At 44.5% G+C, this 27976-nt stretch overlaps 1 protein-coding gene across 2 annotated transcripts in view; it reads right to left on the bottom strand.

Annotated features, from left to right (window-relative positions):
- ZCWPW2 (zinc finger CW-type and PWWP domain containing 2) overlaps positions 1-27976 on the bottom strand; it is a 400309-nt gene that overhangs the window by 75240 nt on the left and 297093 nt on the right. Inside the window, exon 10 of one of the 2 annotated variants that reach the window (XM_045163891.1) lies at positions 12013-13049. The exons of the other annotated variant lie outside the window; for it this stretch is intronic. Within the exon in view, the coding sequence (XP_045019826.1) occupies positions 12864-13049 (186 nt within the window). The 3' untranslated portion in view covers positions 12013-12863. Of the gene's footprint in view, positions 1-12012; positions 13050-27976 lie in introns of those variants that run through there. 2 annotated transcript variants of the gene reach the window in all.

The raw sequence follows: 27976 nt of genomic DNA, 5'->3' as shown, positions 1-27976 counted from the left end.
TGTCTGCTCGCTGGGCGGTCCATTCGCCCAGTCCCAGTCCCTCACAGCTTTTCAGATGAAGATGGACTATAATGGGAGACAGGCTGGTCCCAAGGTCCCTGCTGATGGGAAGAGTGGGGATCAACCCGGGGTCACCTTTCAGAACTAATGTTTCAGAGGAAATTGCCAAATAATGAGCTTCCTATTAGATTAGCAAAGGGATATGTGTATGCATGCTCAGTCACTAAGCCATGTTCGAATCTTTGTGAAACCATGGACTATAGCTCTCCAGAGACAGACATAGCCTGTCCATGAGATTTCCCAGCAACAATAATGGAGTGGGTTGCCATTTCCTTCTCCAAGGGATCTTCCCGATCCAGAAATCAAACTCACATCTCCTGCAGTGGCAGGTGGATTCTTTACCCCTGAGCCACGTGGGAAGCCCATAGGAAAGGGATGGGAAATCTCAAAATATGGAAGTTGAGGGTTAGGGGAATCTTCAATGAGAAAATTATAATAAGACAAAAATCATTGTCTTTGAGCTGAGTGACCATGACTTGGTTTGGCCACTGATTTACTCTGAAAACTAGGGAAAGTAGTCACAAAGTGTACCTTCTGCTGAAAGGCCTAGAGACCAACTTAAAAAAAAAAAAATGAGTGTTTACCATTCTACTGTAAATTATATTGAACTTGAAGAGAAAACAGACCCTAACCTTAACCGCTCTCTTTCCATACTCCCAGGGCCCCCACCACTCACAAACACTCCCACCACATGTCCAGAAAAGCCCCTGGATCTTCAGCTGGAGTGTGGAGGAGTGAAAACAGCAGAATAGATGAGGAGGTACCCAAAGGAATCAGGACAAAACCAGTATCTGGGAACCAAATCAAACAGGTCCAGCACCTCCTGCATCTTAAATCACCCCAGCATTTAGGTTAACATCAGCCAGGACACTGGGGCCTTGTTGAGTTGAAACAAAAATCAATGTGTTTTGCAGAACATTTTCCAGAAAACAATGAATCTGTAAGAACAATCACTCATGGGGAAGATGATGAGGGGAGGTGAGAAGTCTTTGGCTCTGCAGAGAGAAACCAAATGAACATGGAATTAGTCTCATATTTAAAATTTAGGAGAAGCTGAAGAAACTAAACTTGCTTATCTTTTATAAAACAGTACTCCAAGGTAGGGCATGATAGATAACCCCATATAAATCCCGGAAAGTAAACAATGCTGAAGAAAAAAAAAAGACTCCCTCTACCAATATTGGCTTTAAGACGAGAAAACAGCTGAGGCAGACAAAAGATTCTCCCTGCAGAACCACTTGTATTCCTGCTCCTTCCACTAAAACCAAACAAACACAGGGGTAGGTGTGCGGCTCACCATCCAGAAAATCAGGAGGCCTCAAAGGTCTCAGACCTGCTTTACCCCTCCCAACAAGGCTGATGTTCAGGTAATCAACAATTGCCCCGACCCAGCAGACACCAGAATGTGAAAATGAAAGTGTTAGTCATTCAGTCATGTCCGACTCTTTGTGACCCTATAAATAGTAGCCACCAGACTCCACTGTTCATGGGGTTCTCCTGGCAAGAATACTGAAGTCAACTGCCATGCCCTTTTCCAGGGGATCATCCTGACCCAGGAATCGAACCTGGGTCTCCCGCACTACAGGCAGATTCTTTAATGTCTGAATACTTAAAAGCAAAACAAGACTTCTAACCTAGTTGGAAAATGGCTGTAATCCTGAATCTCTCTGTGTGGCCCCCAACCTGATAGTCCTTGGTCTATCTTTGGGAACTTTCTGGAACCTCCCCACGATCCAGCATCTAAACGCTAACAGTAGGACTTCCCCAGTGGTTCAGTGGCTGAGAATCCGCTGCCAATGCAAGGGACACAGGTTTGATCCCTGGTCCAGAAAGATTCCACATACCCCAGAGCAACTAAGTCCACGTGCCCCAACTACTGAGCCTGTGCTCTGCAATCACAGAGACCACCACAATGAGAAGCCTGTGTACTCCAACTAGAGAGTAGCCCTGACTCGCTGCAACTAGAGAACGCCATGTGCAGCAACAAAGACCCAGCACAGGCAAGATAAATAATTTAAAAACATTAAAAAAAAATAACAATAATAACTGCTAACAGCAGCCACATCTGGGGCCTCCAAGAGTCTGCTTCAGGCTTAAGGCCAGGATGGTTAGGGTGAGTGGTCCCCACGCCTTACCACTTAGTGAATATTAGCATCTCTCCATCCTCTTTCCTCTCCTTGTGGTGCTCAAGCAAGAGGGTTTACTTCAGGGTTACTTCTCCCCAGGCAAAACCATCATCACCCATCCCCATATCAGCCCTGCAGAGATACGGTTTCCAAAGTACCCTTTGAAGCAGCGCCTTTCTTTTCTCCCCGAGAACGTAATACATAGCACTTCAAGAGTGCAGAAAGCTTGGACTTGGCCTCAGAGAAACCTGGGTTTAAACAAAGCTCTTCCCCTAGTTCCATGGCCATCGTGCAGCCAAGCTCCTGAGCCTCAGTTTTTCCACCTACAACACTAAAGTTCAACCACGGACTCTGAGGGGTTGGGGGGATTGAGGGTAATGTGCACAAAGTGCCAGGCACAGCACTGGGCACCTGCTGGGAACTTAATGAAATGCTCTAAGGTGATGCTCACCCTAGGACAGGCAGTAGGTAGGACCCCTGGAGTGAATATTCGTGTCTGTCTCTGTACTCAAGATATGCTCCTTCATTTCCTGAAATTTCTGCCTACTGTCTATTTTATGCAATAATGATCAACATCCTGCTCTCAGAGCCCACCTGGGTCCAGTCCAGGGGTCCCCAGTGAACCTGTATCTCTTGCCTCCATGACAGGACAACCTCAGGACCTCAATGACTGCAGACCATCCATAACTACCTTCTCACATGTGAAAAAGGACTAAAGTAACACCCAAGACACACTCAACTGACTTTGGCTTTGGAAATCCTGCTACTGGGACTCCACCGAATTAACACCTTGCCCTGAGAACTGGCAGCCATGAAACACCAAGGTCGAGCAAGACCCCCACCCTCAAAGCAGAGGGCCTGGTGCTCGCTGGGTCCTGCCGGCAAGGCCAGCCTCGTGGCTCTGGCTCCTAGGACCTCCGCAATGCCATCGTCAGGGCCAACAGCCCGAAATTTCACTAAGAGGCCAGGGTATGATGAAGTGCTGATAGCTTCCCCTTGTCTAGACAAGCTCAAGGCCAGGCCAACACATACTGAATTATGAAATATGGTAAGTTTGAGAGTCAGGATATGCACTGATATGAAAACGTCCTCAATGAGAGCAGCTACTGCGCACTGAGCATGTTTGGGGCGCCACGCACTGTGCTCAAGATTCTCCACGTCATTTACAACCATTCCGAAACAAAGCCACTCCCTCAGTTATACATCTGGGACCACTGAGGCCCAGAGAAGTAAAATGATTTGCCCTGAGTCACACAGCTAAGAGAAAAGCAGGATGCAAACAGGTCTGCTTTTCCTCCAAAGCCCCGGTATCCTTCAGGGTGCCATGCCTCCTACTGATATTTAATTCTGACACTAGGGTGGAAATCATCGTCTCCATTTTGCAAGTGAGGAACCGGAAATGTAGAAAGATCTACACTTGCAAGGGTGAAAAGAAAGAAAGTCGCTCAGTCGTGTCCGACTCTTTGCGACCCCGTGGACTGTAGCCTACCAGGATCTTACGTCCATGGGATTTTCCAGGCAAGAATACTGGAGTGGGTTTCCATTCCCTTCTCCAGGAGATCTTCCCAACCCAGGGATTCAACCCAGGTCTCCCGCATTGTAGACAGATGCTTTACCATCTGAGCCACCAGGAAAGTACAGTATAAAAACCCAATCACACTGTTTCTTTCCATCTAAAATGCATGCAAGTGTGCAGACACTAAAAGTAGAAGAATCAGCATTTATTTCTTAAGAAAAAAAAAAGAAATTGGGGGGACTTCCCTGGTGGTCTAGTGGTTAAGACTTTGCCTTCCAATGCAGGGGATGCGGGTTCAATCCTTGCAGGGAAATAAGATCCCACATGCCTTGTGGTCAGATAAATAAAACAGAAACAATACTGTAACAAATTCAACAAAGACTTTAAAAATGGTCCACATCAAAATAAAAACAAAAAAATGTGAGGCAGCCTTGGGGATGGGTGGAGTGAGAAAATGAGAGGATTGAAGGTGAGCCAGGCCGCCTGCATGAGGTCTATCAGCTCCATCTTCCCTGGAGGCTGTCTCCATCTCTAGGGAAATAGTAACCTGGGCCTGTGTGCTAAGTCCCTTCAGTCGTGTCCGACTCTAGGCAACCCCATGGACTGTAGCCTGCCAGGCTCCTCTTCCGTGGGATTCTCCAGGCAAGAATACAGGAGTGGGTTGCCATTCCCTTTTCCAGGGAATCTTCCCTGCTGAGGGATGGAAGCCATGTCTCTTACATCTCCATCTCTCGCTTTGGCAGGAGGGCTCTTTACCACAAGTGCCACCTGGGAAGCTCAAGTAACCTGTGGGTTTCCCCAAAATCAAGTTTGGTGCCCTGTCTTTTTTTTTTTAGTATCCAAAATCTTTTTCATAGCAAGGTAGAACCTAGGGTTAGTTCTGTAGCCCCAGCTGGCTCCTAGGCATCTGGTGCACTCAAACTTCTGGCCCTCGGAGTTTACACAGTATTTGGTGTGGCTCTTCGGGGTTCATGTATGAAATGCCTGTACACCTCTCGGCCTTTGCGAGGACCAGAGAGGACACTGCCACAGCCCTTGGGGAAGTCCAGAGACAGCTGTTCGAAGGTAAGGATCTTGTCCCCAGCCTTGAGGATGCAACTCTGAGTGCCGCTGCTCACTCACAGGGCACACACCTTCAATTTGGGCACTTCCTGGACACACACTTGGCCTCCCTGGTGGCTCAGACGGTAAAGAATCTGCTTCAATGCAGGAGACTCAGGTTCAATACCTGATTGGGAAGATTTCCTGGAGAAGGAAATGGCAACCCACTCCAGTATGCTTCCCTGGAAAATTCCATGGACAGAGAAGCCTGGTGGGCTACGCTGGGGTTGCAAAGAGTTAGTCACGACTGAGCAACTTACACTTTCATTTTCTGGACACACGCACATCAGGGGTTACAGTCCCCACAACCACAGCTGTTTTGCCTTCCCCTGCAGGAATCTTCGTCTTCAGTATCAACCGGGAAAGGGCGGAGGTGGCCAGTTGGTGCCACTCCTGAACAATCTCTTCAGAACAACTTGATTGAAGGTGTAGTTGGTTTGTCTGACCAGAAACCTGCACAGCTTGACCAACAGCCTTAGGTAGATGTCTTGGCTCTCAGGCTTCTTGCCTCAAACCTTTCACTCCTGGCTGTGCAGGACGTCAGCTCCCATGATGGTGCCTCCTACTTAGCCAGGTCCAGAAACAGCTTGCTCTCAGTTTTTTTTTTTAAACAGGCCTCACATTTTCAGCTCAACAGTGTGGTGGAAGAAGTACATTCGTCACCTCCCAGCAGGGCTGCCAGACTTCAGATCATCTCCTGTTCTCCTGCCTTCAGGGACTTGAACCCAGATCTTGCCATTTATTTTAACCGTGCAAAGTGCTCTCTTCCCTTGCTTTCTGGTCTGATGAGTTCAAGGAGTTTCCTCTGATCAGCCCAAAAGGTGACATGTCTCATCTGATAGGAACTGTTGATATCTGGCAAAAGGCAGCCATGTGACTCGAACAGTCAAGGAGAAACTGAGACTGCAGTTAGCAAATGCTGCCTGCTGCAGGTGCCCCGCAGAGAGCTCGCTGGGGCTCGAGTTCAACGCCTTTGTTTCAAGCAAGCAGCACAAGCGCCACTGCTGGAGGATATTAAAAGAGTAAATGATGACACCTTTACAGACTTGGCAGGCTCTCGCACCAAGGGGCTTTAGCATAACTGCTGTGAAACCATCCCAGGCAGAGCGAAAGGAAACAAAACCCCTGCTCTGACCAGCAAAACACATCTGCAGGCAGTCTTCCCGGGGCATTTCAGCAGAAGCTAATATGATGTAAAATTTTAAAAAGGGAAAAAAGCACAAGACAAAACTTGCTTTAAGATCAAAAATTTCACAGACAGAGAAGGTGCTGGAGCAGCTTCGCTGGTTCACATGGTTGAGGACTTCTCTGCCTGGGCTGTGATGGGAGACACAGGCTCTGGGCCCACATGACCTTGGCATTCCAGCTCTCACCCACAAGGGCAAGTGTACAGAACACAGCTCAGAGCTTTGCCACCCCTTAGATGTTGCAGCGCTTCTGAGCCCCTCTTAAGAGTGGCTGCCTTAACTAAATGGGCCTCTGAGACCAATTTCTAGAAAAAGTGTATCATCTTATACACCTTCAGAGATGATCAAGTTCATCCACCTCTGTGCTTCAAATAGAAAAACAGGAAGGCACGTGTGGGGAACCACTTGCAAAGGTGCTCTTGGAAAGTTTTAAAAGATCAGTTTAATAATTATGAGGGAGCTCAGAGTGAACCAGAGTGTTTAGAGGAAAAAACAATTAGATTTTCCCCCATCTTCTTAATGAAAGAAGCCTATCTCAGTTAGGGAGTCTTTAATGGGCCTTGATAAATATTAAAATTAACTTCTGCCTAATTAGAAAGTGAAAGTATTAGTCGCTCAGTCGTGTTCCACTCTTTGTGACCCCAGGGACCACAGCCGGCCAGGCTCCTCTGTCCACAGGATCCTCCAGGCAAGAAGACTGGAGTGGGTTGCCATTCCCTCGTCCAGGGGATCTTCCCAACCCAGAGACTGAATCCAGGTCGCCTGCATTACAGGCAGATACTTTACCATCTGAGCCACCAGGGAAGCCCATCCGCCTAATTAGGTACTTGATGGTTTTCAAATTTACACTGCAATACCCACTTCCACCAATATTCATCTCAGAAAGCATAGACCCCTATTGGGCCCCTACACTCTCCCGTTTAAAGGGACTGGACACATGGGAGACACGGTCTTTCCCGTTCCTTCAACGGAAGTGCATGACCAGGGCCTTCCCAACCACCCTCTGCGGCTGACTGACGCCTGGGCCAGGGCACCGTCCTCCTTCCTGCAGTCTGTCCGTCCCTCACTCTGCCTTCCTCGTCACAGCAGGGGCGCCACCGGCATCCCAGCTGTTCAGTCAAGGAACAGCAGCCACACCTCCACTCCCCATCTTTCCAGTAACATGCTTCCAATTACCTCCGACCCCAAAAAACAGATCAAAACTCTGTTAGCACCAGTTGCAGCGTGTGTATATATGCTTTGAATGAAGACTGAAGTAAGTAGCTTGTGTTTGGGACTATAATTTTATGCTCATTTAGCTGCTCTGGACACTGTACCTCCCATCATATTTATAGGTGTGCTGTATGGAGCGTGCTAAAGGGAAAACCACCTCTAGAAAAGTAGCCTAGTGGTAGTAGCGGTACTAATAAATTTAATAATAATTCATAATCATATCAATTCATATTTATTGAGCTCACTAATTGCCAAGTACTTTCCTAATTGCTTTATATATTTTAATTCACTCAATCTTCACAACGATCTTCTGAGGTAAGCACTACCGTTCCTGTGCTAATTATGCAGACACATAAACTGAGGCACAGAGAGGTTAAAGCAGTAAATTGTCCGAGCGAAACAGTTCATTAAAAATTAAATGAAATGTTGTTAAAAACAATGATGCCTTAAAATAATTTATGACCAACAACATATAAGTCCATCAATCACACTCTGTGACTTGTAGAAATATTTAGAATGACAGCAAAAAAAAGAATAAAAGGACAGATTTTTAAAAAGTGAAAAAGCCGATCGCAGAGGCAAGAAGGTTGAAATAGCAATTGTACACATACAGTCATGAGCTAGAAGAATCATGACTTAGAAGAAATATTTCTGTTGTTCAAGATGGAAAAAATACCACCACCACAATACTGTTTTTTGAAAAAATCTTGACCTCATATAATTAATGCAAAATTAATTTAAATGTTAAAACTGTTGGTGGCCTGCGTACCGTCTGTCCTTGGCGTGCATGGGTGCACGGGGAAGGGCTGCTGTGTGGATGACGCAGAACGGAGCCTCCTGCGGGTCTAGGAGACGGGCGCTCCCTTCACCACATTCTTGGGGACACCCTGAAGGGAAATGACAGTGGAGCCTGTTTTTGCCTGAATTTCTGGGAATTTGCGTGGTTCAGAGAGACATGGGCGTGAGAGCCCCAGGGAATGTGGCGGGAAGGAGGCAGGGCCAGCAGAGCAGCACCAGGTGCCACCAGATCAGTGCCACTCAGATCGTGCCCGGGCACGGAGCAAAAATGCATCTTCAGCCTTCAGTCTCCCTCTGCGCAAAGCTGTGTCCCACAGGGCAGGGCACGCCCACGTTCCCAGGCTGAACATGTGGTCCTTAGGGCAGCCCCTGCCTCTGTGTCAACAGGGAGGTCTCAGGACAGGCCAGGCACGGTTGGGGGGCCACCCGGGTGGAGCCAGGAGAGTCCACACCGAGGAGCTCACAGCAGCAGTAGCTGGAGGAAAAGCTGAAGCCCAGAGGCTGTAACACGCACGAGGGGTTCTGGGGAAGGCCTGGCAGGGAGTGCGTGTCGTTAGCTGAATCCTGGGACCCAGAGGGGACTGAGGAGCAGGCCCACTGCAGCCTGGAGGCACACACGCTCCAAGAGGCTTCCCATGGCATGCCTGTATCACCTATGCAGATGAAACCCAGAAAGCAAGCTCATGGCCATTCAGACGTCACAAAACTGGAAAAGATAACTCGTAGACTGAATGAGTGAACCAAAGTTCTAAAGATCTGGACAGGCTAGAATGATGGCTGACAATGAGTCAGATGAAATTTAATAAAGGAAGGAGATGGCTTGACAGAGTTCCTTGGCTGGATGAATCACCAAGAGGAATGAACATTTATTTGAAGGAAAAAAATCATGACAAGAGAATATTTTCTCTCTAATTCTTTCTCCTGAGGGGCTGGGCAGAGGCACGAGAGCACAAACAGCACAGCATCATCAACCAGTGTCCACAAGCCAGGCTGTTCCTCCTCCAGACACCAACTCCCTGGTCTCTGCACTCCATCCAGAACGTGAACAAGAATGGCTTGTTGGGCTTGCTTTCCATGTTTTGTTTTTTTTTTTTTTAAACGCTCAAACATAGAAACAAGGGCTTCCCTGATGTCTCAGAGATAAAGAACCTGCCTGCAACATAGAAGATGGGGGTTCGATCCCTGGGTTGGGAAGATCCCCTGGAGGAGGGCATGGCAACCCACTCCAGTGTTCTTGCCTGGAGAATCCCATGGACAGAGGAGCTTGGCAGGCTCCAGTCCATGGAGTTGCAAAGAGTCAGACACCACTGAAACAGAAAAATTAAAAGAATACTGCAATGAACTCCCACAGCCCTGTCACCTAGATTTGAATTATTAACCTATTGCCGCGTTTTGTGTATGTGTTTGTGTGTGTGCTTATCCCAAGCATTTGAAAGTAATTCAAAACACATCAGCATACATCACATGATCATGTCATGATCACACTGACAACTAGCAACAATTCTCTCATAACATCCAATGTCCAGCCTAGATTCAAACTGCCCCAACCTGCTCCTAACATCTTTTATAGGTTTCCTTGTTCACACCAAACCCAGTCAAGGGTCCCATGTTAAATATGGTTGTCCTGTCTCTAATAATCCAGAAGAATCTTGCCATGTTGCTGGTTTTTCGATTTGTCTGGTTGCTTACTCTTTGTGTCCTTCTGGTTCCTGTATTCTCAGTATTTCCTGTAAACCGGAAGTCACGTCTATGTCATAATTAAGTTCACCTTGTGCCTCTCCAACAGGAAGGTTTCATAGACGGTGGTTTTCCAAAGCCTTGCACCATCTTATGAAGCACCCCACACCCACCTGTCTCACTTTTACTGATAAATCTGACTACACGGATAAGCAGTTATCACAGTATCTCTCCTTTATGAACACTGTATGTTTCTTTTTACAATTAGCAAGTGGCATCATGTTTTCATGATGTGTGAGTATACTTTTCCCCACCAACACTTTCCATAAAGACTTTAATATCCATTGATGATCCTTGTCTGGGTTGGTAGTTTCACAGGGACTGTCAAAATGGGGATTTTCTAATTCTGTCATTATTTCTTTATTAGCTGCCATTCTTCATCAAAGAATTCATCCCTCAACAACCACAAATAAACTACAGTTCCTCCTAAAACTTCACACCGGGTATGTATATCCTCCTTGTATATGAGAATTCCACCCAAGCAGTGCATGATCTGTAACAAGGACTAGAATTCCAACCAAGCAGTGCATGCTCTGAACAAGGACTGGCACACTTCCCTGGAAAGAGTTCGCTATTTCATGCTTTATAGGCCATGCGGTCTTTGTGGCAAGCAGTCAGCTCTGCCATTGCATGAAAGCAGCCATGGATCCGGAGGAGGCGCTGGCACCCCACTCCAGTACTCTTGCCTGGAAAATCCCATGGACGGAGGAGCCTGGTGCGCTGCGGTCCATGGGGTCACTAAGAGTCAGACATGACTGAGCGACTTCACTTTCGCTTTTCACTTTCATGCATTGCAGGAGGAAATGGCAACCCACCCCAGTGTTCTTGCCTGGAGAATCCCAGGGACGGGGGAGCCTGGTGGGCTGCCGTCTATGGGGTCGCACCGAGTTGGACACGACTGAAGCAACTCAGCAGCAGCAGCAGCCATGGATCATCCATAAATAATTGAATGCAGTTGTCATCTGATAAAACTTTATTCACAAAAGCAAGTAGAGAGCTGGTTTACCCTTAGGCCATAATTGCTTACCCTGAGCTACAGTAGTATCATTTACTTTTGCTGCCTTTTCTTTGCTCTACTGAGTGGCTTTCAAGGACTTCCCAGGTGGTGCTAGCAGTAAAGAACTGCTTGCCAATGCAGGAGACATAAGAGGCGTGGCTTTGATTCCTGGTTCTGGAAGATCCCCTGCAAAAGGGAATGGCAACCCACTCCAGTATTCGTGTCTAGAGAATCCCACGGACAGAGCAGCATGGTGGGCTACAGTCCATAAGGTTGCAAAGAGTTGGACATGACTGATGCAAATTAGCACACACGTGCGCAGTTGGCTTTTATAGCCCTTCTGCATCTGTTACGCAGTATGTCCTTCACAACAACCCTGGTGCCTGGGAGAAGCACACACACAGTTGCTGCAGGCAGAGGATAGGAGGCTCAGGAAGATACCCGGGGCTTGAATCTAGTGTCCCAGCTCACCTGATGTTCTCATCGCTGCTGTCTCTCATTCTGTGATGGAAGTGAAAGTGAGTCACTCAGTCGTGTCTGACTTTTTGCAATCCCATGGACCATACAGTCCATGGAATTCTCCAGGCCAGAATACTAGTGTGGGTAGCCTTTCCCTTCTCCAAGGGATCTTTCCAACCCAGGGATCGAACCCAGGTCTCCCGAATTGCAGGTGGATTCTTTACCAGCTGAGCCACAGGGGAAGCCCAAGAATACTGGAGGGGGTAGCCTATCCCTTCTGCAGTGAATCTTCCTGACCCAAGAATCAAACCAGGTCTCCTGCATTGTGGGCAGATTCTTTACCAACTGCACTATCAGGGAAGCTCCCTGTGGATGGACACAGACCCCAAACCCACCGTCAGGAACAACAAATGCAATGCCCCGAAGACTTCTGAAAAATGCCAGGTCAAACATGCTGATCACCAAAGTATGCCTTCCCCAGGAAGTCAGCCACTTATTTGCTAGGATGAAAAATAAACCATTACAGCATAAATACACTCTGAAGAGTAACAGTTATATTTTCATTTCCATGAAAAGAAAACAAAATTGTAAATGTTCTGAAATGCATAACCCAGATGTAAATTAATATCTGGGCTTATGTTTGTTAATAGAATATCAAAGTACATAGAGGTGAAAACCCTTCATCTTGCTGTTTAACTTTGCAACTAAATCTATCAAAATACCAGAAGCCACAGCAGAAAATATGCACATGCACGCATGCACGTACACACACACACACACACACACACACTGAAAATTATAAAGTTAATATACCCCCAGTCAGTTAATACCATTGTTGTCACTGCTATTGTTAAAGACAGAAATGATCCTTAAATGATTAGGTAAAATGCCTATTTTTGCCTACCCATGTAGCCAAAAGAAGCCGGGTTAATAATCACAGGAACAAGCTCCAAATCTGTCAGCACACAATCTCACCACCACACAATCTTAGTGAAAACAGAACACTGAAGGAATCAAATTCCTTTTTTTCTTTAATGCAGAATGTGCCTTGAACTCCATGGGGAAAGACCAGATGCTTAAAGCTGGAAAAATCTTAGCCATCATTTTCCAGTCCCTCCTTTGTAGAAAGCTCACAAAGTTTCAGAGACACAGCCGTCCTTTCAGCATGAAAGACAAACAGGTCAAGGAAGAGGAAGGAAGCTGGGTTTTAACAGGCAGCTCGTACAACCCGAGAGTTACATTAAAGGTCTAACCCTAACATTTTCAGGGAGAGGAATATATGCCCTAGGTTTAATACCTTAAAGTGAGATATAAAGCTGATAAATAGTTAAGTACGATATATTCTGTTCTCTGACCTTGAAGACCACTTCATAAAGTTTTCAAATGTGTGTAAAGTCATGGTTTTTATGTTACTGAAAGTCAGCAAACTACCGAAGACAAGTGAGTTTGCTGTTGTGCACACCTGGAGTCCCGCGGATGAGCAGTGATGAGCTACCACCAGGAGACTACTGAGCCATGCGAACCCCCAACTACCAAGAGAAGCAAGACAATGGATGCTCAGCACTACTGAAAATAACACTTTCCTATATATAATAAACTGTTGCACTCTTGCTGAGAGGAGGGCTTTACAATTCAATTAGTCTCTTGTCTTTCCTAAGTGCTTCTGCTGCTCAATCCTCCCCACTCCAGAGCAGCACCTGATCCTCAGGGCCCAGCCCACAAACCCTCCCGGCATCGGCTGCAGGCGTCTCATCCTTTGTTGGTGACACTGGGCAGGAAACAGAAGACAGCCTGTTCCTGAGGGCCCGGCAGTATTGGCAGTCCGGATGGTGGGTGTCCAGCTGCTCTGTAGAGTGCTGAATGTTGAGAAGGAGGAAGGGTGGGTGAGATGAATAAATACAACTTAAATAAGACATTGACATGTTAAGTGTTTAAGGGGATAACACCAAGACTTGTAAAAACTTTAAGTGGGATTGTTGCATTAGAAATAAGAAAGCGGGTTTTGCGAGAGCAAATTGGTGGCAGTTATTGAACAAAATAAAAGCACTTCAGGCTGGTGCTCAAGCATTCCAACAACAGAAATTTTTAAACACGTTCCTCAAGCCACAATTGGTGGAAAGGTGCTAAGACTACATCATCACACACAGAGAAGCCAGGTGCGCTCCTAGAGGGTCCCCTTACAGTCAGCCCTGGACGGCAGGCCTGTTTGGCCCCTCCCCCAGCTGCTTGGATTACAACAGGTAGCAATGCTGTCTGATGGGCAAAGGCACTTATGGTCAGCAGAAGGTCTGATGGATGGTTTGCAAATTATCCACATAGGCAGCTGGGATCTCTTTCCCCCCCTACTGCAGAGAACCTAAGACTGCAGTCTGCACTTTTCTCTTTGTACCTTCTTCTTGCTTCTCATCCTCGTGGTTGCCCATTAAAAGTGATCGCCTTTGGAGGGGAGATCAGAAATCCTGCAGGAGGGGTCTGTTCTTCCAAATGAGACCATAAAGATGGGGGTGTTTCTTCATAAAGCTGTTTTTCTTCTGATCTCTTCATTTTGCAGCTAAAATCTTTCAACCTCCTTGGGATGAAAGAAGAACTGTAGAATATTGATTTTTTTTTCCCTTCCCCCTATAAATTCATGACAAATGGGGAACAAAAGCTTACCTGGAAGTGTGGATGTCTAATTAAAATTTTATTCTCAAGTGAAAACTTTTCTAGAAAAGAGCGAGGGGGAATGCTCCACTTCCACAGTCCTCCTGTGTCTCCATCCTCCTGGGGACATGTCCCAGGGGGCTCAAGAAACTAATGATGAAAATAACTTAAGTGTGTGTGTACGTGCAGATGCACAAGTGCTAAAAGTGAGACGCATCTCTCAACACACTCTGTTCCTATGGGTCAAACGGGAAATAACGTGGCACCTGCTGGGAGGATGGTGGGGTTTTGCCATTTCGGTAGCAATGGGGGTCCAGTCCTGTGGACGGCCAGGGGAGGCCTAGAAAGGTGTGAGCTCTGCATAAATGACAAGAAGTCAGAAAACATCTGGAGAATGAATTGGAGCTACCCTCAAATAGGCCCATTTCATAAAGGTCTAGTGTTTATTTTTTTTTTTTAATGTGGACCATTTTTAAGGTTTTTATTGAATTTGTTACAATATTGCTTCTGCTTTTTGTTTTGATTTTTTTGGCTGCAAGGCATGTGGAATCTTAGCTCCCCAACCAGGGATCGAACCTGCAACCCCTGCATTGGAAGGTGAAGTCTTAACCACTAGACCTCCAGGGAAGTCCCAAGGTTTTGTGTTTAAATTAGTTCTTTGCTCACTTTTTGGTCCTTGCCTCCGACTCTCTCTTCCCGTCTCATAGCATCCCTGCCCTCAACTGTGCTGGATGAGTTTTTTCCACTACTCTCTCTGTGCCCCTTCTCCAGTCACCACTTGAATCTATTGCTGGAAAGGTTTTTAAAAAATCAGTAATAAAAACACTGCTAATTATGGAAACTGGTGATGAAATATTGGCATGATAACTGATGCCACACCCCAAAACAGAAAGATAACCACCTAGATACACACAGATGTATGGACATTCACACTCATGTACCTGTGTGTGCACAGCACCTACACATACACACGCTCGAGGCTCTCACACACATGCATGTGTGGGCACACAGGTGCACACACCTATGTGTATACACGTGCATACACACGGTTCTAAAAGAGTCTGCCCTCCTGTACCTCCCAGGGCTCCCTGTGTCACCCTAAACCCTACCGCACTGCTCCACTGAATACCAGCGGCAGCACTCTAATGATCGTCCAGCATTAACGTGGTCACCATTTCTTGGGAGAGCCAAAGAGTGCCTTGGAGTGATGGATTTGGAGGCGTAAACTCTAATGCCAAATCCTAACTCCCTCACCCAGGTTCAGCTCCAGGAGACCCACAGGTTTCTGAGGTTCCATGCTTCCTGTCTTTCCCACATGTCATGCTAAATGAAAAGGAAGGCATCTAAAATCCCACAAAATTATCTCTAAAGGGATCCTAGTGTTTTGAGCCAAATACATGATTCTCAAAACTCTGGCTTTACTGTGAATGTGTGCTAAGTTGCTTCAGTCATGTCTGATTCTTTGCAACCCTGTGGACTATAGCCTGCCAGACTCCTCTGTCCATGAGATTCTAGAGGCAAGAATACTGGAGTGCATTGCCATGCCCTCCTCCAGGGGATTTTCCTGACCCAGGGACTGAACTCTTGTCTTTTATGTCTCCTGCATTGGCAGGTGGGTTCTTTACCACTAGCGTCAGCTGGGAAGCCTTTTACTATGGATAAAGACGTTACAGTTTCCCATGTCACAGACATGGTTTTATTAATTCCAGAATCAAAGTGCCTGAGAAGGGAGTTTTAATAGACACATATTTTGAACTTATCTGACCAAGCAGATAAGTGGGTGGGGGTGCTGAGTGCACCAGGCAATTTGGCTCCTCAGCACAAATTTCAAAAATGGACTTTGAATATGTTCCCTGACAGATAAATCAGTTCACAAGGCCTTAGAAAAATGCTACATGGGAGGTACTCTTTTTCCTGCTCTCCTAAGCTTTCCCAGCAACCCCCAAGCCTTCTAAAACCTCTTTCATTCATCCATCCATCCACGGATCCATCTAACAAACGTTTACCAAGTGACTATCCTGTGCCAGGTGCTGCTGCATATCAGGGACTCGGCATATACCAAAATAGACAGAGCCTCTTACTTCATGGACTTTACACACCAAGAGAGGATAACATTCTGTAATTAAGTTATCCTTCAATTAAAAAATAATTTTAAAATAAAACAAAAAGAGAAGATAACAGTTATTCAAAAATGAGAAACACAAATGAATATCACAAAATATTCTGCTAAAGACTATAAAGGGAAAAAAAAATCTCTGCAAGAGAATAAGCAAGAACACAGCCCTTGTGCAGTTAGGCACAGCTTCTCTGAAGAAGTGGCAACGTTGCTGAGAAGGAAAGGGTGTGCAGGTACTAATTGGTGAAGATAAAAGAGAAAGAGGAAGGTTCCCAGGAGAGCGAGCAGAGACCGTGTGAAGGACCGGAGGCAAGAGTAGGAAGTGTGGTCAGGTGCTGACAGAGGCAGGTGAGACAACGGGATGGTGAGGCACGTGTGGATGGGGCTGGGACGGCCAGGCTCCCACATCCGGCAGCTTTGTGAGCCCAAATACGCAGGGCCCCCAGTCTGGGGAGAACTTGGGGTACCAAGAGGGGAGTGACACCATCTCACTCAGTTTTTGAGACCACTCCAGCATCCTCCTGGATATGAACTTGGGTGCTGAGACAGAGGTAAGGAGACTGTTTAGGATACAGGTTCCCAACGTGAGGCCTGAGGACCAGAGTCACCAGCATCACCTGGGAACTCAGCACATTCAGGCTTACTACACCAGGAACTCTGCGATGGGGCCCAGCAATCTGTGTTTTAACAAGTCCTCCATCAAAGCCTGCAACCACTAGCTTAGGAGGTTACCATATAGTCCTGGCAAGAAACTGCAGTGACTTTTAACAGGCTAGTGGTGGTAGACATGAAGACTAGTTAGTAATCCAGGAAAAATTCTTAGGTATTAAGAGTGTGCCTTACCAAACTGGCAGAGGTGAATAAACAGAACTCCTGTGCAGCTGAAATCAGCCAAGCACACCAACAGCCTGCATTCAAACAGAAGCACCAATCCCATGCATGTGCTTTCTTCTTTAATGGTAAGTTTAGAAGGGAAACTGAACTGTTCAAGAGAGAATTTTGTGAAAGGAGACCCCAGATGCCTGGATGCAGAATGTTACATTGTGGCGAGGACACCTGTGGCCGCCAAATGTAACCTTTGAGGAGGATGTCAGGGCTGGTCTGAGGTAGACCAGCCACAGCACCCGACACTGGGGCCTGGCCACCTCTCCCAGGTCTCTTCTCCCCCAACACCCCTTCCAAAGACTCATTATGCTGCATGCTGCTCATTTATACAAAAATGTAACATAAATTTCATTTAATGACTATGAAATAGCACTGTGGTAGAATCTCCCAGCTAAGAGTCAGTCTGTTCAAATAGTTCTCAAACGTTCCAGCTAATCCAGTCCATGGACTGTATTCCATGTCCTCAGCCAGAATCCTCCTATCAGTGCAGACATGCTCACAGGCTGTGAACAAAATCATTAGAAGGATTAGAGACACTTTCAAGCGCAGGAGAGGAGCAGAGTGACCAGGAGAGGCCCCCTCCTTAGCAACATCAATCAGGCGCGCCAAACTGCCCAGTAAAGCAACGTCTCGCTCCAGATAGAATGGAGATGGAACAAACTCACGGCAAACGTCAGGAAAGAAGCAGTAGCTCCAGTAATATCTTCATCCAAAAACAAACCCCAAACCTTACCATCAGTCAATGTTCTTTTCTTTTATTATTTTCTCAAATAAAGCTGAGAGAGTGGGAGTTTTGCTGGGGACAAATGATTTCTTTGATTTCGTTCTTTAAAGTTTATTTGTTCTGGTCATTTTCTCTCATTTGTTCTTAACAGATCAATAGCTGCCTTCACTTCCTCCCCCACAATTTAGCAATCTGGAAGGGAATGAGTTTCTGCAGAAAAACAATGACTCAGTGAGGGGTTTGCATTGGGGCAGCCACACAGATTTCAGTTTGGGGAAACCTTCCTGTTCAGGATTGATGTCAGCACCTCAGCTGGGTTTAAGATCAAATATTTAGTTAGGGGAAAATATAATTACTTTTTAATTAAGGAAACTTAGACATGAATAAACAACAACAAAAAAGGATGCTTTCTATTCAGTCCCTAAAATAATCTGTGATGGGAAACAACTTCCCATGAAGGTGGGGAGCTCACAGTCACTCACCTCGGTCACTCCAGGAGTCTCAGGTGACCCAGATGGGCTGTGCTATGGCTCTGAGGGGGCTGAGAGAATGTGGCTTCAGGGGAATCTCTTTAATACACAGGCTTTCGGTACCAGCTTTGCCCAGAGACACAAAGAAACACAGTGAGAGATCATGCAAAGAAACGGACATACAGAGTTAGAACAGAGAGAGAGAGATGCGCAAAGATGCAGTGAACACACACCCACTTCAGCTGCCGTGGTCTCCATTCCCCAACCTGGAATTCTCATAATCCACTTGTGTCCTTAAAGTCAGGCCTCCCACAACCAGGGCACACTGGAGGAGAATAACCCCTGGTTCCGATGACTTTGGAGGCAAAGACTTCCTCTCTTAATCAGTCAATGACTATGCTAATCTACATGAAGCATGCATACATGCTAAGTCACTTCAGTCATGTCTGACTCTTTATGACCCCATGGACTGTAGCCCACCAGGTTCCTCTGTCCGTGGGATTCTCCAGGCAAGAATACTGGAGAGGGTTGCCATGCCCTCCTCCAGGGGATCTTTCCAACCCAGGGATCAAACCTGCATCTCTTATGTCTCCTGCATTGGCAGGCAGGTTCTTTACCACTAGCGCCACCTGGGAAGCCCAATCTACGTGATAAATACTCATCATTCAATTTACAGATATTCAACCCACAAAGTAAGCAAATGCAGTCACATGACTGCCTCCCTAAAGCCCACTGATGCCCTCCACTTCTCTGAGGTCACAGGTCAGTTTCTCCAACCTGCTTTACCTTCCTGGCACTTGCTCTCACCTCACCCCCCTCACAGCCTGTGCTCTGGTCAGAACCAGAGACATTTACACAAACCCACCAGGGCCCCCTCTCTTCTCCAAGCCCCTTCATGAGACCTCTGCCTTCCCTGCAAGTTCCCACGCTGCCTTTTACGATGGTTCCTTTGCCAGTCTAAGCCCTGGGTCTCAGCATTGACAGGGCTGCTGCTGCTGCTGTTAAGTCACTTCAGTCGTGTCCGACTCTGTGCGACCCCACAGACAGCAGCCCACCAGGCTCTGCCATCCCTGGGATTCTCCAGGAAAGAATGCTGGAGTGGGGTGCCGTTGCCTTCTCTAGGCATCTCTAAAGCCTCTCCTCTCTGTGTCCCACAGGACAGTGCGGCCACCCCACCCACAGAGCGTCTGGACTCTTCCTCTGCCTTCAGGACCTGCTTGTACTTTGCATGCTCACTGCTATATCCTTACCTCCCAACCCTGAGGACAGTGTTTAAGGACTGCCAATTTAGGCTCTCTGTGGGCCAAAACAGTCTTCATTTTCTTTAAGCATAACAAAAAGGAATTTTCACTAGGAGGTATCAGTGAAAGAACCGCATCCTGCCAGGACTCCTTATGCAGGTCCAGGCTAAGCAACCCTGCGGTCGTGAGCACAGCCTCAACTCACTGCCAGATGTGGGATTTTAAGAGTCAGCACAGCCCGGGGCCAGTATGGCTTATTGGTAATGCGGATGAGTGCTGAGGAATTTTGCCTCAATTTTCAGCCAGCGCACTGCACAGATGAGCAGGCTATTTGTTTGAGGTTGGGTTCCCTGGGAAACAGACTCTAAGATGCTTACTAGGGTGCTCTCGGGATCCTGCCTAGAGGGACAGGAAGGAACAAGATGAGACAGAGGGAGGGGCTGACCCCTGATGTGCCTCTGATACCCAGGGGAGGTGGAGGCTTGAATGCCTCTTAGAGACTGTCCTGAATTGAGGAAAGGGTTCCAGGCACTTGGGCTCTAGAAGGTAAGTCACTGGATGCTGGGGGATCACGACTCTGGGCAGCAAGCAGTTAGCATAGAGAATGAGATCTGGGAGCTCTCCACACTCGCTGCAGCTGGAGAACAGGGCCTGAGTTCAAGCCACACTAGATCTTAGAGGAGGGGGAAAGAGGTTCTGACGTTTCATCACTTTCCATTGGTCAGAACTCATGGGCCCAGGACAGTTGAAACTACAACTTGACTTCAACCAATTGAAAATTCGACAGGACAGATTTCTCCCTAACATTCTTACAAGAATATATCTAAAGAACTAGAAAGCGCTTTTCATATGAAAGCACAGCTCTCTCAAGAGACTTGTGGCAGTACAGGTGTGCAGCTTTGGGTGAAGAGGGGAAACACGGAAATCTTGAGGGGACCTCAACTAAGAACAAGAAGCAGTAGCTACACTTTATTCCTTCCCTAGGCTTCCCATGAGACGGGAATGGAATCAGAATCAATCTAGATGAATCATGAAGGTCCAGACCCTCAATGGGAATTTTCCTGAGGACCTACGAGAGCGTAGATAGAAACTGGATGCCTATTTGTTTAACTGAATTGAAGGAAATCTTACACAAAATCACACCACTCAGACTTTTATTCTGAAACAGAGAAGGTTTTAGTTCTAAAATATGCTAAGTCAGTCTTTCAAAGGTAAATTAATAAAGATGTCCCAGGGCTTGGGGATGATAATAGGAAGCAAAAGGAATAACAAAAAAGGAAAGCAGTTCTTATAGGAAGAGAGGGGGAAGTAAAATGGAACCTTCTACCGAATTCTGGCCACGCCTGAACAAAGGAAGAAATCAGAAAGGTGTCTAAGGGGGCTGACAGATGTGGGCCCCAGAAAGGCAAAATCAATAATTCTGAGTCACAAACCAAAAAGGCACTGAACATTTAGATGGTGAAGCACATACAGGAAAAAAACAAATCTTGGGTTATGAACAATATCTGCAAAAATAAACAAACAAGCTACTTGTCACAACTATTGAGAACAGAGGCATGACCTGGCTACCCACTAAAAATATGTAAATGCTTACTAATATCACCCAAGTGTATGGTGCTGTTTGATGGCATTTTACTGAACATACAATTTTATAAGCTTTCATAGACTCATTTGGACTTTCTATTGCCTACCCTTATTTCAAGTGTGATGTCCTGGGATGTGAATTTTAATGCCTAATTGCTGTGGTGAGGTAGAAGTTACTTTATCTACACACATTTCATTAATTGACACATATGTGTCCAGTTGCAGTTTACCAAATGTCCACAAACTCAAGGAACTTAACAAGGAGGATGTGGTCCCAGCTCTGGCATTTAGTAGCCTCAATATCTTGGAAATCCTCTTAAGACATGGCTTTCTCATCTCATAAATAATGTAGGGATGAATATAAACCAGGTCCTGTGGATCTTGCAAGAATTTCTGATTCAAATGAGATTTTACATTAAAATAACTTGTAAACTTTAAGATACAAAACAAACATAATAAGTCATATGACCCATCAAGAGTATAGGAGTCTATTACAGAAATAGCACAGAAAGTATCTAGTAAGATTGGTAGAAAAAATATTTTAGATATAAGTTCATTTATATTTAGCCATTTTTCACCTTAGTGATAAAAGCTACCACAGCAAGAAACAAAAAGAGAATTAATTTCTTCATAGTTACTGTAGAAATGCTTTCCATGTTCTAAATAGCATTACAAAATAGCTACATCTAGTGAGATTTTTAAAAAATGTCAGCATTTACCAAGCACACTTAATATGGGCTGCCACTGTTCTAAGGCTTTATATGTATGAACTCATTTATACCCCATTAAAACCATCAGAGGAAGGTACTTTTATTACATCCACTTTACAGATGAGAAATCTGAGGCTCTGAGTAGTTAAGTTACTAACCTCAACCCCAAATCCCAGATATAGGAAGTGGGAATCCTGAGAGGCAGTCCACCAGTCTGGCTCCTAAGCAAAACCAGTGACCTACCAGGGGACAAGAGTATCAACATTAACCTTGAAAAGTCATAACCATACGGAGGGAGGAAGACCAGGTCAGGGGAAAATGGCATTTTTTAAATGGTACTATATTTAATGTTTTTACTTCTAAGTATATAAAATGATGTGATTAAAACCAAACCCCTAGCCCACAGCAATCTATTTCTCATTGTCTGCAGTATTTCACATCGTCCGCATTGTCTCTGCCTGATCTCACGCTGATCTACCCCATTTCCTACCCCATTCCCAATCTTTAATGATCAACCATCAACAATTCAACTTGAACCAGGGTAAACTGACATGCCTTCAGTCATGCCTTCAGTCTGCTACCAAAACTTCTATGGTAACTAAGCTAGAAAAGGGAAGTGACCTTGTAGCTTGGATCATCTCCTATCTTACAGAAAAAGAATACTAGAAAGCACCAACGGGCCACACTTTGGGCCAGAGATCTGTAAGAATAGCCCTGTTCTCCCACAGGTAAGGGCACAATGCCCCGCCTTTCAGAGCAGACTGGGCAGATCAGAGGTCCTTTGAGCTGATGTGACCACAGGAAACTGTGGTCATTTTGAACTGTCTGGTTTCTGCCAGGAAAGCTTCATTCACTTCTCAAACACAAGCACCTTTCTGATTTAGGGGAGATTGGGGGGAATGGATACATGTATATGTATGGCTGAGTCTCTTTGCCATCTATATGAAACCATCATAACATTATGAATCAGCTATACTCAAATATAATATTAAAAGTTTTAAAATATATATATATACTTATTAATCCTTTATTCACATCTATCTTAATATAGGTTTTACTATAACTTTTAACATAGACTTGGTAATAGATGTCAATAAAATGTTTTACTACGTTTAAATCTTACCTTTGTAAGTCAACTGGCTCAAAAACTAACCCGCTACAATACGCATTACCATCTATCCTTACTTCCTTGTTTAATATCATCCAATACTTCCAAACAAACTAAAAAACCAGAAGCACCTTCTCAGGGCCAGGCACTAAGTCAGACTCCAGGACACGGAATAAGGATGACCCAGTCCCTGCCCTGAGGAGTTCAGAACACAGCAGGGCAAGGTAGATACATAAATCACCCCCAGTGATTAGAGATTAGGCTACAAAAGAGATGGGAAGAGAGGATAAGAAGAACACAGAGGAAGGTGAGAACAGAAGGGGATGCGTATTCGGGAATCATTTCTGAGTAGGATGGACGGGATTAGGGGGTGTCCAACCAGGTGAGGCGGAAGAGAAAGATGTCTAGCTACCAGACCAGCTCAGATCAACATAAAGGGGTTAGTTCTAAAAAGCTGTCATGTCTGCTCAATCTGCTCAGTTGAGTCTGACTCTGAGACCCCATGGACTGTAACCTGCCAGGCTCCTCTATCCATAGAACTCTCCAGGCAAGAATACTGGAGTGGGTAGCCATACCCTTCTCCAGGGGATCTTCCCAACCTAGGGATTGAACCCAGGTCTCCTGCATGGCGGGCACATTCTTTACCGTCTGAGCCACCAGGGAAGCCCGAGAAGCTGTATACAAGTTTATTTTTTCAAAAGCCCAAAGTTTTAAACTAGTATTAGTGCCACCCGTTGGCCACAGAAGAAGTTGGCATAAATTGGGCAGGCATTAAGCTTTATCTAATAAACTTTGAAAGTTTCAAAGTGGAAGACCATCTGAATATGATGACATCCTTAACCCTGAAGAGGAGAAAGGACAATGGTTAAAAGTATCCAACCTCTGCACAGACAGAGAGAACAGATTTGTGGTTGCCAGAGGGAAACAGGGGCAGGGAGGGAAGGACTGGGAGTTTGGGGTTAGCAGATGCAAATTATTATATATAGGATAGATTAAACAGAAAGCTCTTACTGTATAGCACAGGAAACTACAGTCAATACTCTGTGGTAAAACATAATGGAAAAGAATATTGAAAAGAATGTACATATGTGTGTGCATATATATTTATATAACTGAATCACTTCACTGTACACTGAAACTAACACAATCTTGTAAACCAACTACTGTTGTAGTTTAGCCGTTAAGTCATATCCGACTCTTGGCGACCCCAAGGACTGTAACCCACCAGGCTCTTCTGTCCACGGGATTTCCCAGGCAAGAATACTGGAGTGGGTTGCCATTTCCTTCCCCAGGGGATCTTCCCAACCCATATCAAACCCACATCTCCTGTACTGGCAGGCGGTCTCTTTACCACTGAGCTGCTATACTTCAATAAAATAAGCTAATCCAGTAACAATGTATGAGTTCAGCAATTAGGCAGTAAAAAGAAACAAAAGGCATACAAATTGGAAAGGAAGAAGTATATCTGTCACTGTTTGTAAATAATGTAATTTTATAAATTTTATGAATATAAAACACTAAAGACCAACAAAAAACTACTAGAAATGATAAACGAATACAATAAATTTACAGGATACTAAATCAACATACAAAATTCTGTTGCATTTCTATAGGCTCACAATGAGCTAACAGAAAGAGAAATTAACAATCCCATTTATAATCACACACACACAAAATCTAAGAATAAATGTAACCAAGCGGGTAAGAGACCTGAACACAGAAAACTATAAGATGTTGAAACAAATGAAGAAAACACTAATAAGTGGAAAGATACCCTGTGCTCATGGATTGGAAGAATTAACATTGTTAGAAAGTCCATGTTGCCTAAAGGAATCTACAGATTCAATGCAATCCCTATCAAAGTATAAAGGATCTTTTCCACAGAATCAGAATAGAAAATTCTAAAATTTATATGGAACCCAAAAAGACCCTGAATATCCAAAGCAATCTTGACAAAGAATAACAAAGCTGAAAGTTTCACCTCCCCTGATTTCAAAATACATTACAAAACTATAAAGTAATCAAAACAGCATGGAATTGGTAGAAAGACACATGGATCAATGGAACACAACTAGAACCCAGAAATAAACCCACACATATATGGCCAATTAATTTACAGCAAAAGAGCAAAGAACAGATGATGGAGAAATGATAGTTTCTTTAATAAATGGTGTTCAGAACACTGGACACCCACATGCAAAAAATGAGACCAGACCACTGGCTCACACCATACACCAAAAACCAACGCAAATTGGATTAAAGGCTTGAATGTAAAGTCTTACGTTCAAGACCTGAAACCATAAAATTCCTAAAAGAAAACAGAGGCAGTACATTCTTTGACATTGGTCTAAGCAATACCTTTTCTGGACCTTCTCAGGCAAGGGAAACAAGAGCAGAAATAAATGAGTTGGACTATATCAAAGTAAAAAACTTCCACAAAGCAAAGAAAATCAACCAAACAAAAAGACAACCTACTGTGTGGGAGACTATATTTTCAAATCATATACTTGATAAAAGGATAATATTCAAAATACATAAAGAACTCATACAACACGATGATGACAATAACCCAATTTAAAAAACAGGCACAGAAACTGAACAGATGTTTTCCCAAAGACATACAATGGCCAACAGTCACATGAAAAGATGCTCAGTATCACTAATCATCAAGAAAATGCAAATCAAAACCAAAATAAGATACCACCATGCCTGTTGGAATGGCGATTATCATAAAGGCAGGAAATACCTGTTAGAGAGGATGTGGAGAAAAGGGCGCCCTTGTGCACTGTTGGTGGTAACGTAAATTGGTGCAGCCAGCTTCAAAAAGGCTGTGAAGATTTCTCAATAAATGAAAAGCAGAAATGCCATATGTTCCAGCTATTCTGCTTCTGGGTATTTATCTGAAGAATACTACAATACTGATTCAAAAAGATATACATACCCCTATGTTCATAGCAACATTATTCACAAGAGCCAGCTGGGCTTCCCAGGTGGCACTAGCGGTAAAGAATCCACCTGCTAATGCAGGAAATACTGGAGTCACAGGTTCAATCCCTGGGTCAGGAAGATCCGCTTGAGTAGGAAATGGCAACCTGCTCTCGTATTCTTGCCTGGAAAATTTCATGGACAGAGGAACCTGGTGGGCTGCAGCCCATAGGGTCACAAAGAGTTGGACACAAATAAGCATGAGCGCACACATACACACACACACACGCACACACGATGTGGAAGCAACCTAAGTGCCCACCAATGGACAGAAAAGATGTGTTGTATACACACACACACACACACACACATACACACGCAGTGGAATGCTACACAGCCATAATAAACATGAAACCTTGCCATTTACAACACCATGAATGGAATGGGAGGGTGTCACGCTAAATGAAATGTCAGACAGAGAAAGACAAACCTTGTATGATTTCAGTCACACATGGAATCTAGAAACCAAAGAAAAGCACAAGAAAGGAACTAACCAAGTCAAATAAAAACAAACATGTAAATATCAAGAACAGAGCAGCGGTTATGACGGGAAGGAGTCTGGGGGCAGAGTGAAATGGGCTAAGGGGGCAACTCTATGGTTATGGTTGGAAACGAAATTTTTGGTGGTGAGCACTCTACAGTGTATACAGAATTAGAAATATAAAGTTGTACACATGAAACTTATATAATGTTATAAACCAATGTCCACCACAATAAAGGAGACAATAAAAACAAACAAACAAAATTTAATAAGCATATGAGTTCTAGGGCCAGACTGCCTCGGGAGTAAATCAGTGGTACATGATCTTTGTCAGGTCGTTTATCTTGTCTAACACTCAGATTTATTCAAATCTAAATGAAAAATAAAATAGTAACTGTGTCAGAGAGCTGTTTTGTGGATTATAATGTGTACAGCATGAACAAGAGCCCCAATGCATCGCGCGTGGAATACAAACTGACAGCACCATTTTTGGAAACTGACTGTCAACATCTGTTAGTGCTGAACACACATACATCTTACGCTGCAGCAGCCTCACTCTCAGGAATTCACCCAACAGAAGTGTGTACACATGGGCTCTGAACAATGCATTGGAAAGCTGCATAGTTTTTCTATGTGTAATAACAAAAACCTGAAAATATTCAATAATACAGATTTCCAGCCACAGGAAAATGGATACATAAATTGCAGTGTTCATATGATGAAAAACTATACAGCAATAAGCACAAGTAATAACAACAACATACAAAGAGATGAATGCATCTCACAAACATAATACTGAGAAAAGACGCCAGACGCCAAACAGTACATATTATATGACTCCACTTAAATTACCTAGAGAAATAGGCTAAACCAACAAATGCTGTTAAGTCAAAATAATGACCATCCTTGGGCAGAGGGTTAGTCATTGGAAGGAGCACTAAGAAAGCTCAAAGGATGCTGCTGATTTGGTTTGGGTGCTGCTAAACCTGAATGTATTCACTTTATAAAAATTTACAAGGCTATACAGTATCACTTGAGCATTTTTCTATATTCATACTATATGTCACTAAAAATTTACTTAAAATACAATTTTAAGAGTGATATTACCCCTGTAAAACTCTCACACTTCACCCAGTTTCAAGGTTTAGTACAAAGCTATAGTAATGGAGACAGCATGGGAGCAAAGTATAGACACAGTTCCACGGAAGAACAGAGGGTCCAGAAACAGAGCCACAGCAATACGGTCACTGAGCTTCTGCAAAAGGCCAAAGGCAATTACGTGGAGAAAGAGTGGTCTTTTCAACAAATGACTCTGCAATAACTGGATATCCATGTGAGAAAAAAAAAAAGCCCAGGCACACAGACACATACCTACACCTTTCCAAAAATAAAGCCAAAATGGATCCTAGACCTATGTGTAAAATGCAAAATTATAAAACTTTTAGAAGAGAGCTTAAAAGCATGATCCAAGAAAGAAAAAAATGCTAGGTTTAACTTTATTAAAACTAAAAATTTATCTGCCAAAGATGCTGCTAGTAGAATGAAAAGACAAGCTATACACTGAAAGATTATTTGTAAAATACATATCAGAGAAAAGGTCTTTTATGTAAAATATGTGAAGAACTCTTAAAATGCAACAATTAAAAATAAACAACCCACTTTAACAAGTGGGCAAAGGTTTAAACAGACACCTCACCAAAGAACACATACAGTTGGCAAGTGTGTTGTCCCACATCATACATCATTAAGGAATCACAGGTTTAAAAAAACTGAGATGCAATTGCATATCTACTAGAACAACTAAAACCCATAAAACTGTTACTAGTAATAGCTTGT

Source organism: Bubalus bubalis, chromosome 21 (assembly GCF_019923935.1).
Source record: "Bubalus bubalis isolate 160015118507 breed Murrah chromosome 21, NDDB_SH_1, whole genome shotgun sequence".
NCBI classification, from domain to species: domain Eukaryota; kingdom Metazoa; phylum Chordata; class Mammalia; order Artiodactyla; family Bovidae; genus Bubalus; species Bubalus bubalis.
Note: the sequence above shows the minus strand (reverse complement) of the source record. Positions and strands in the feature narration are given on the sequence as shown.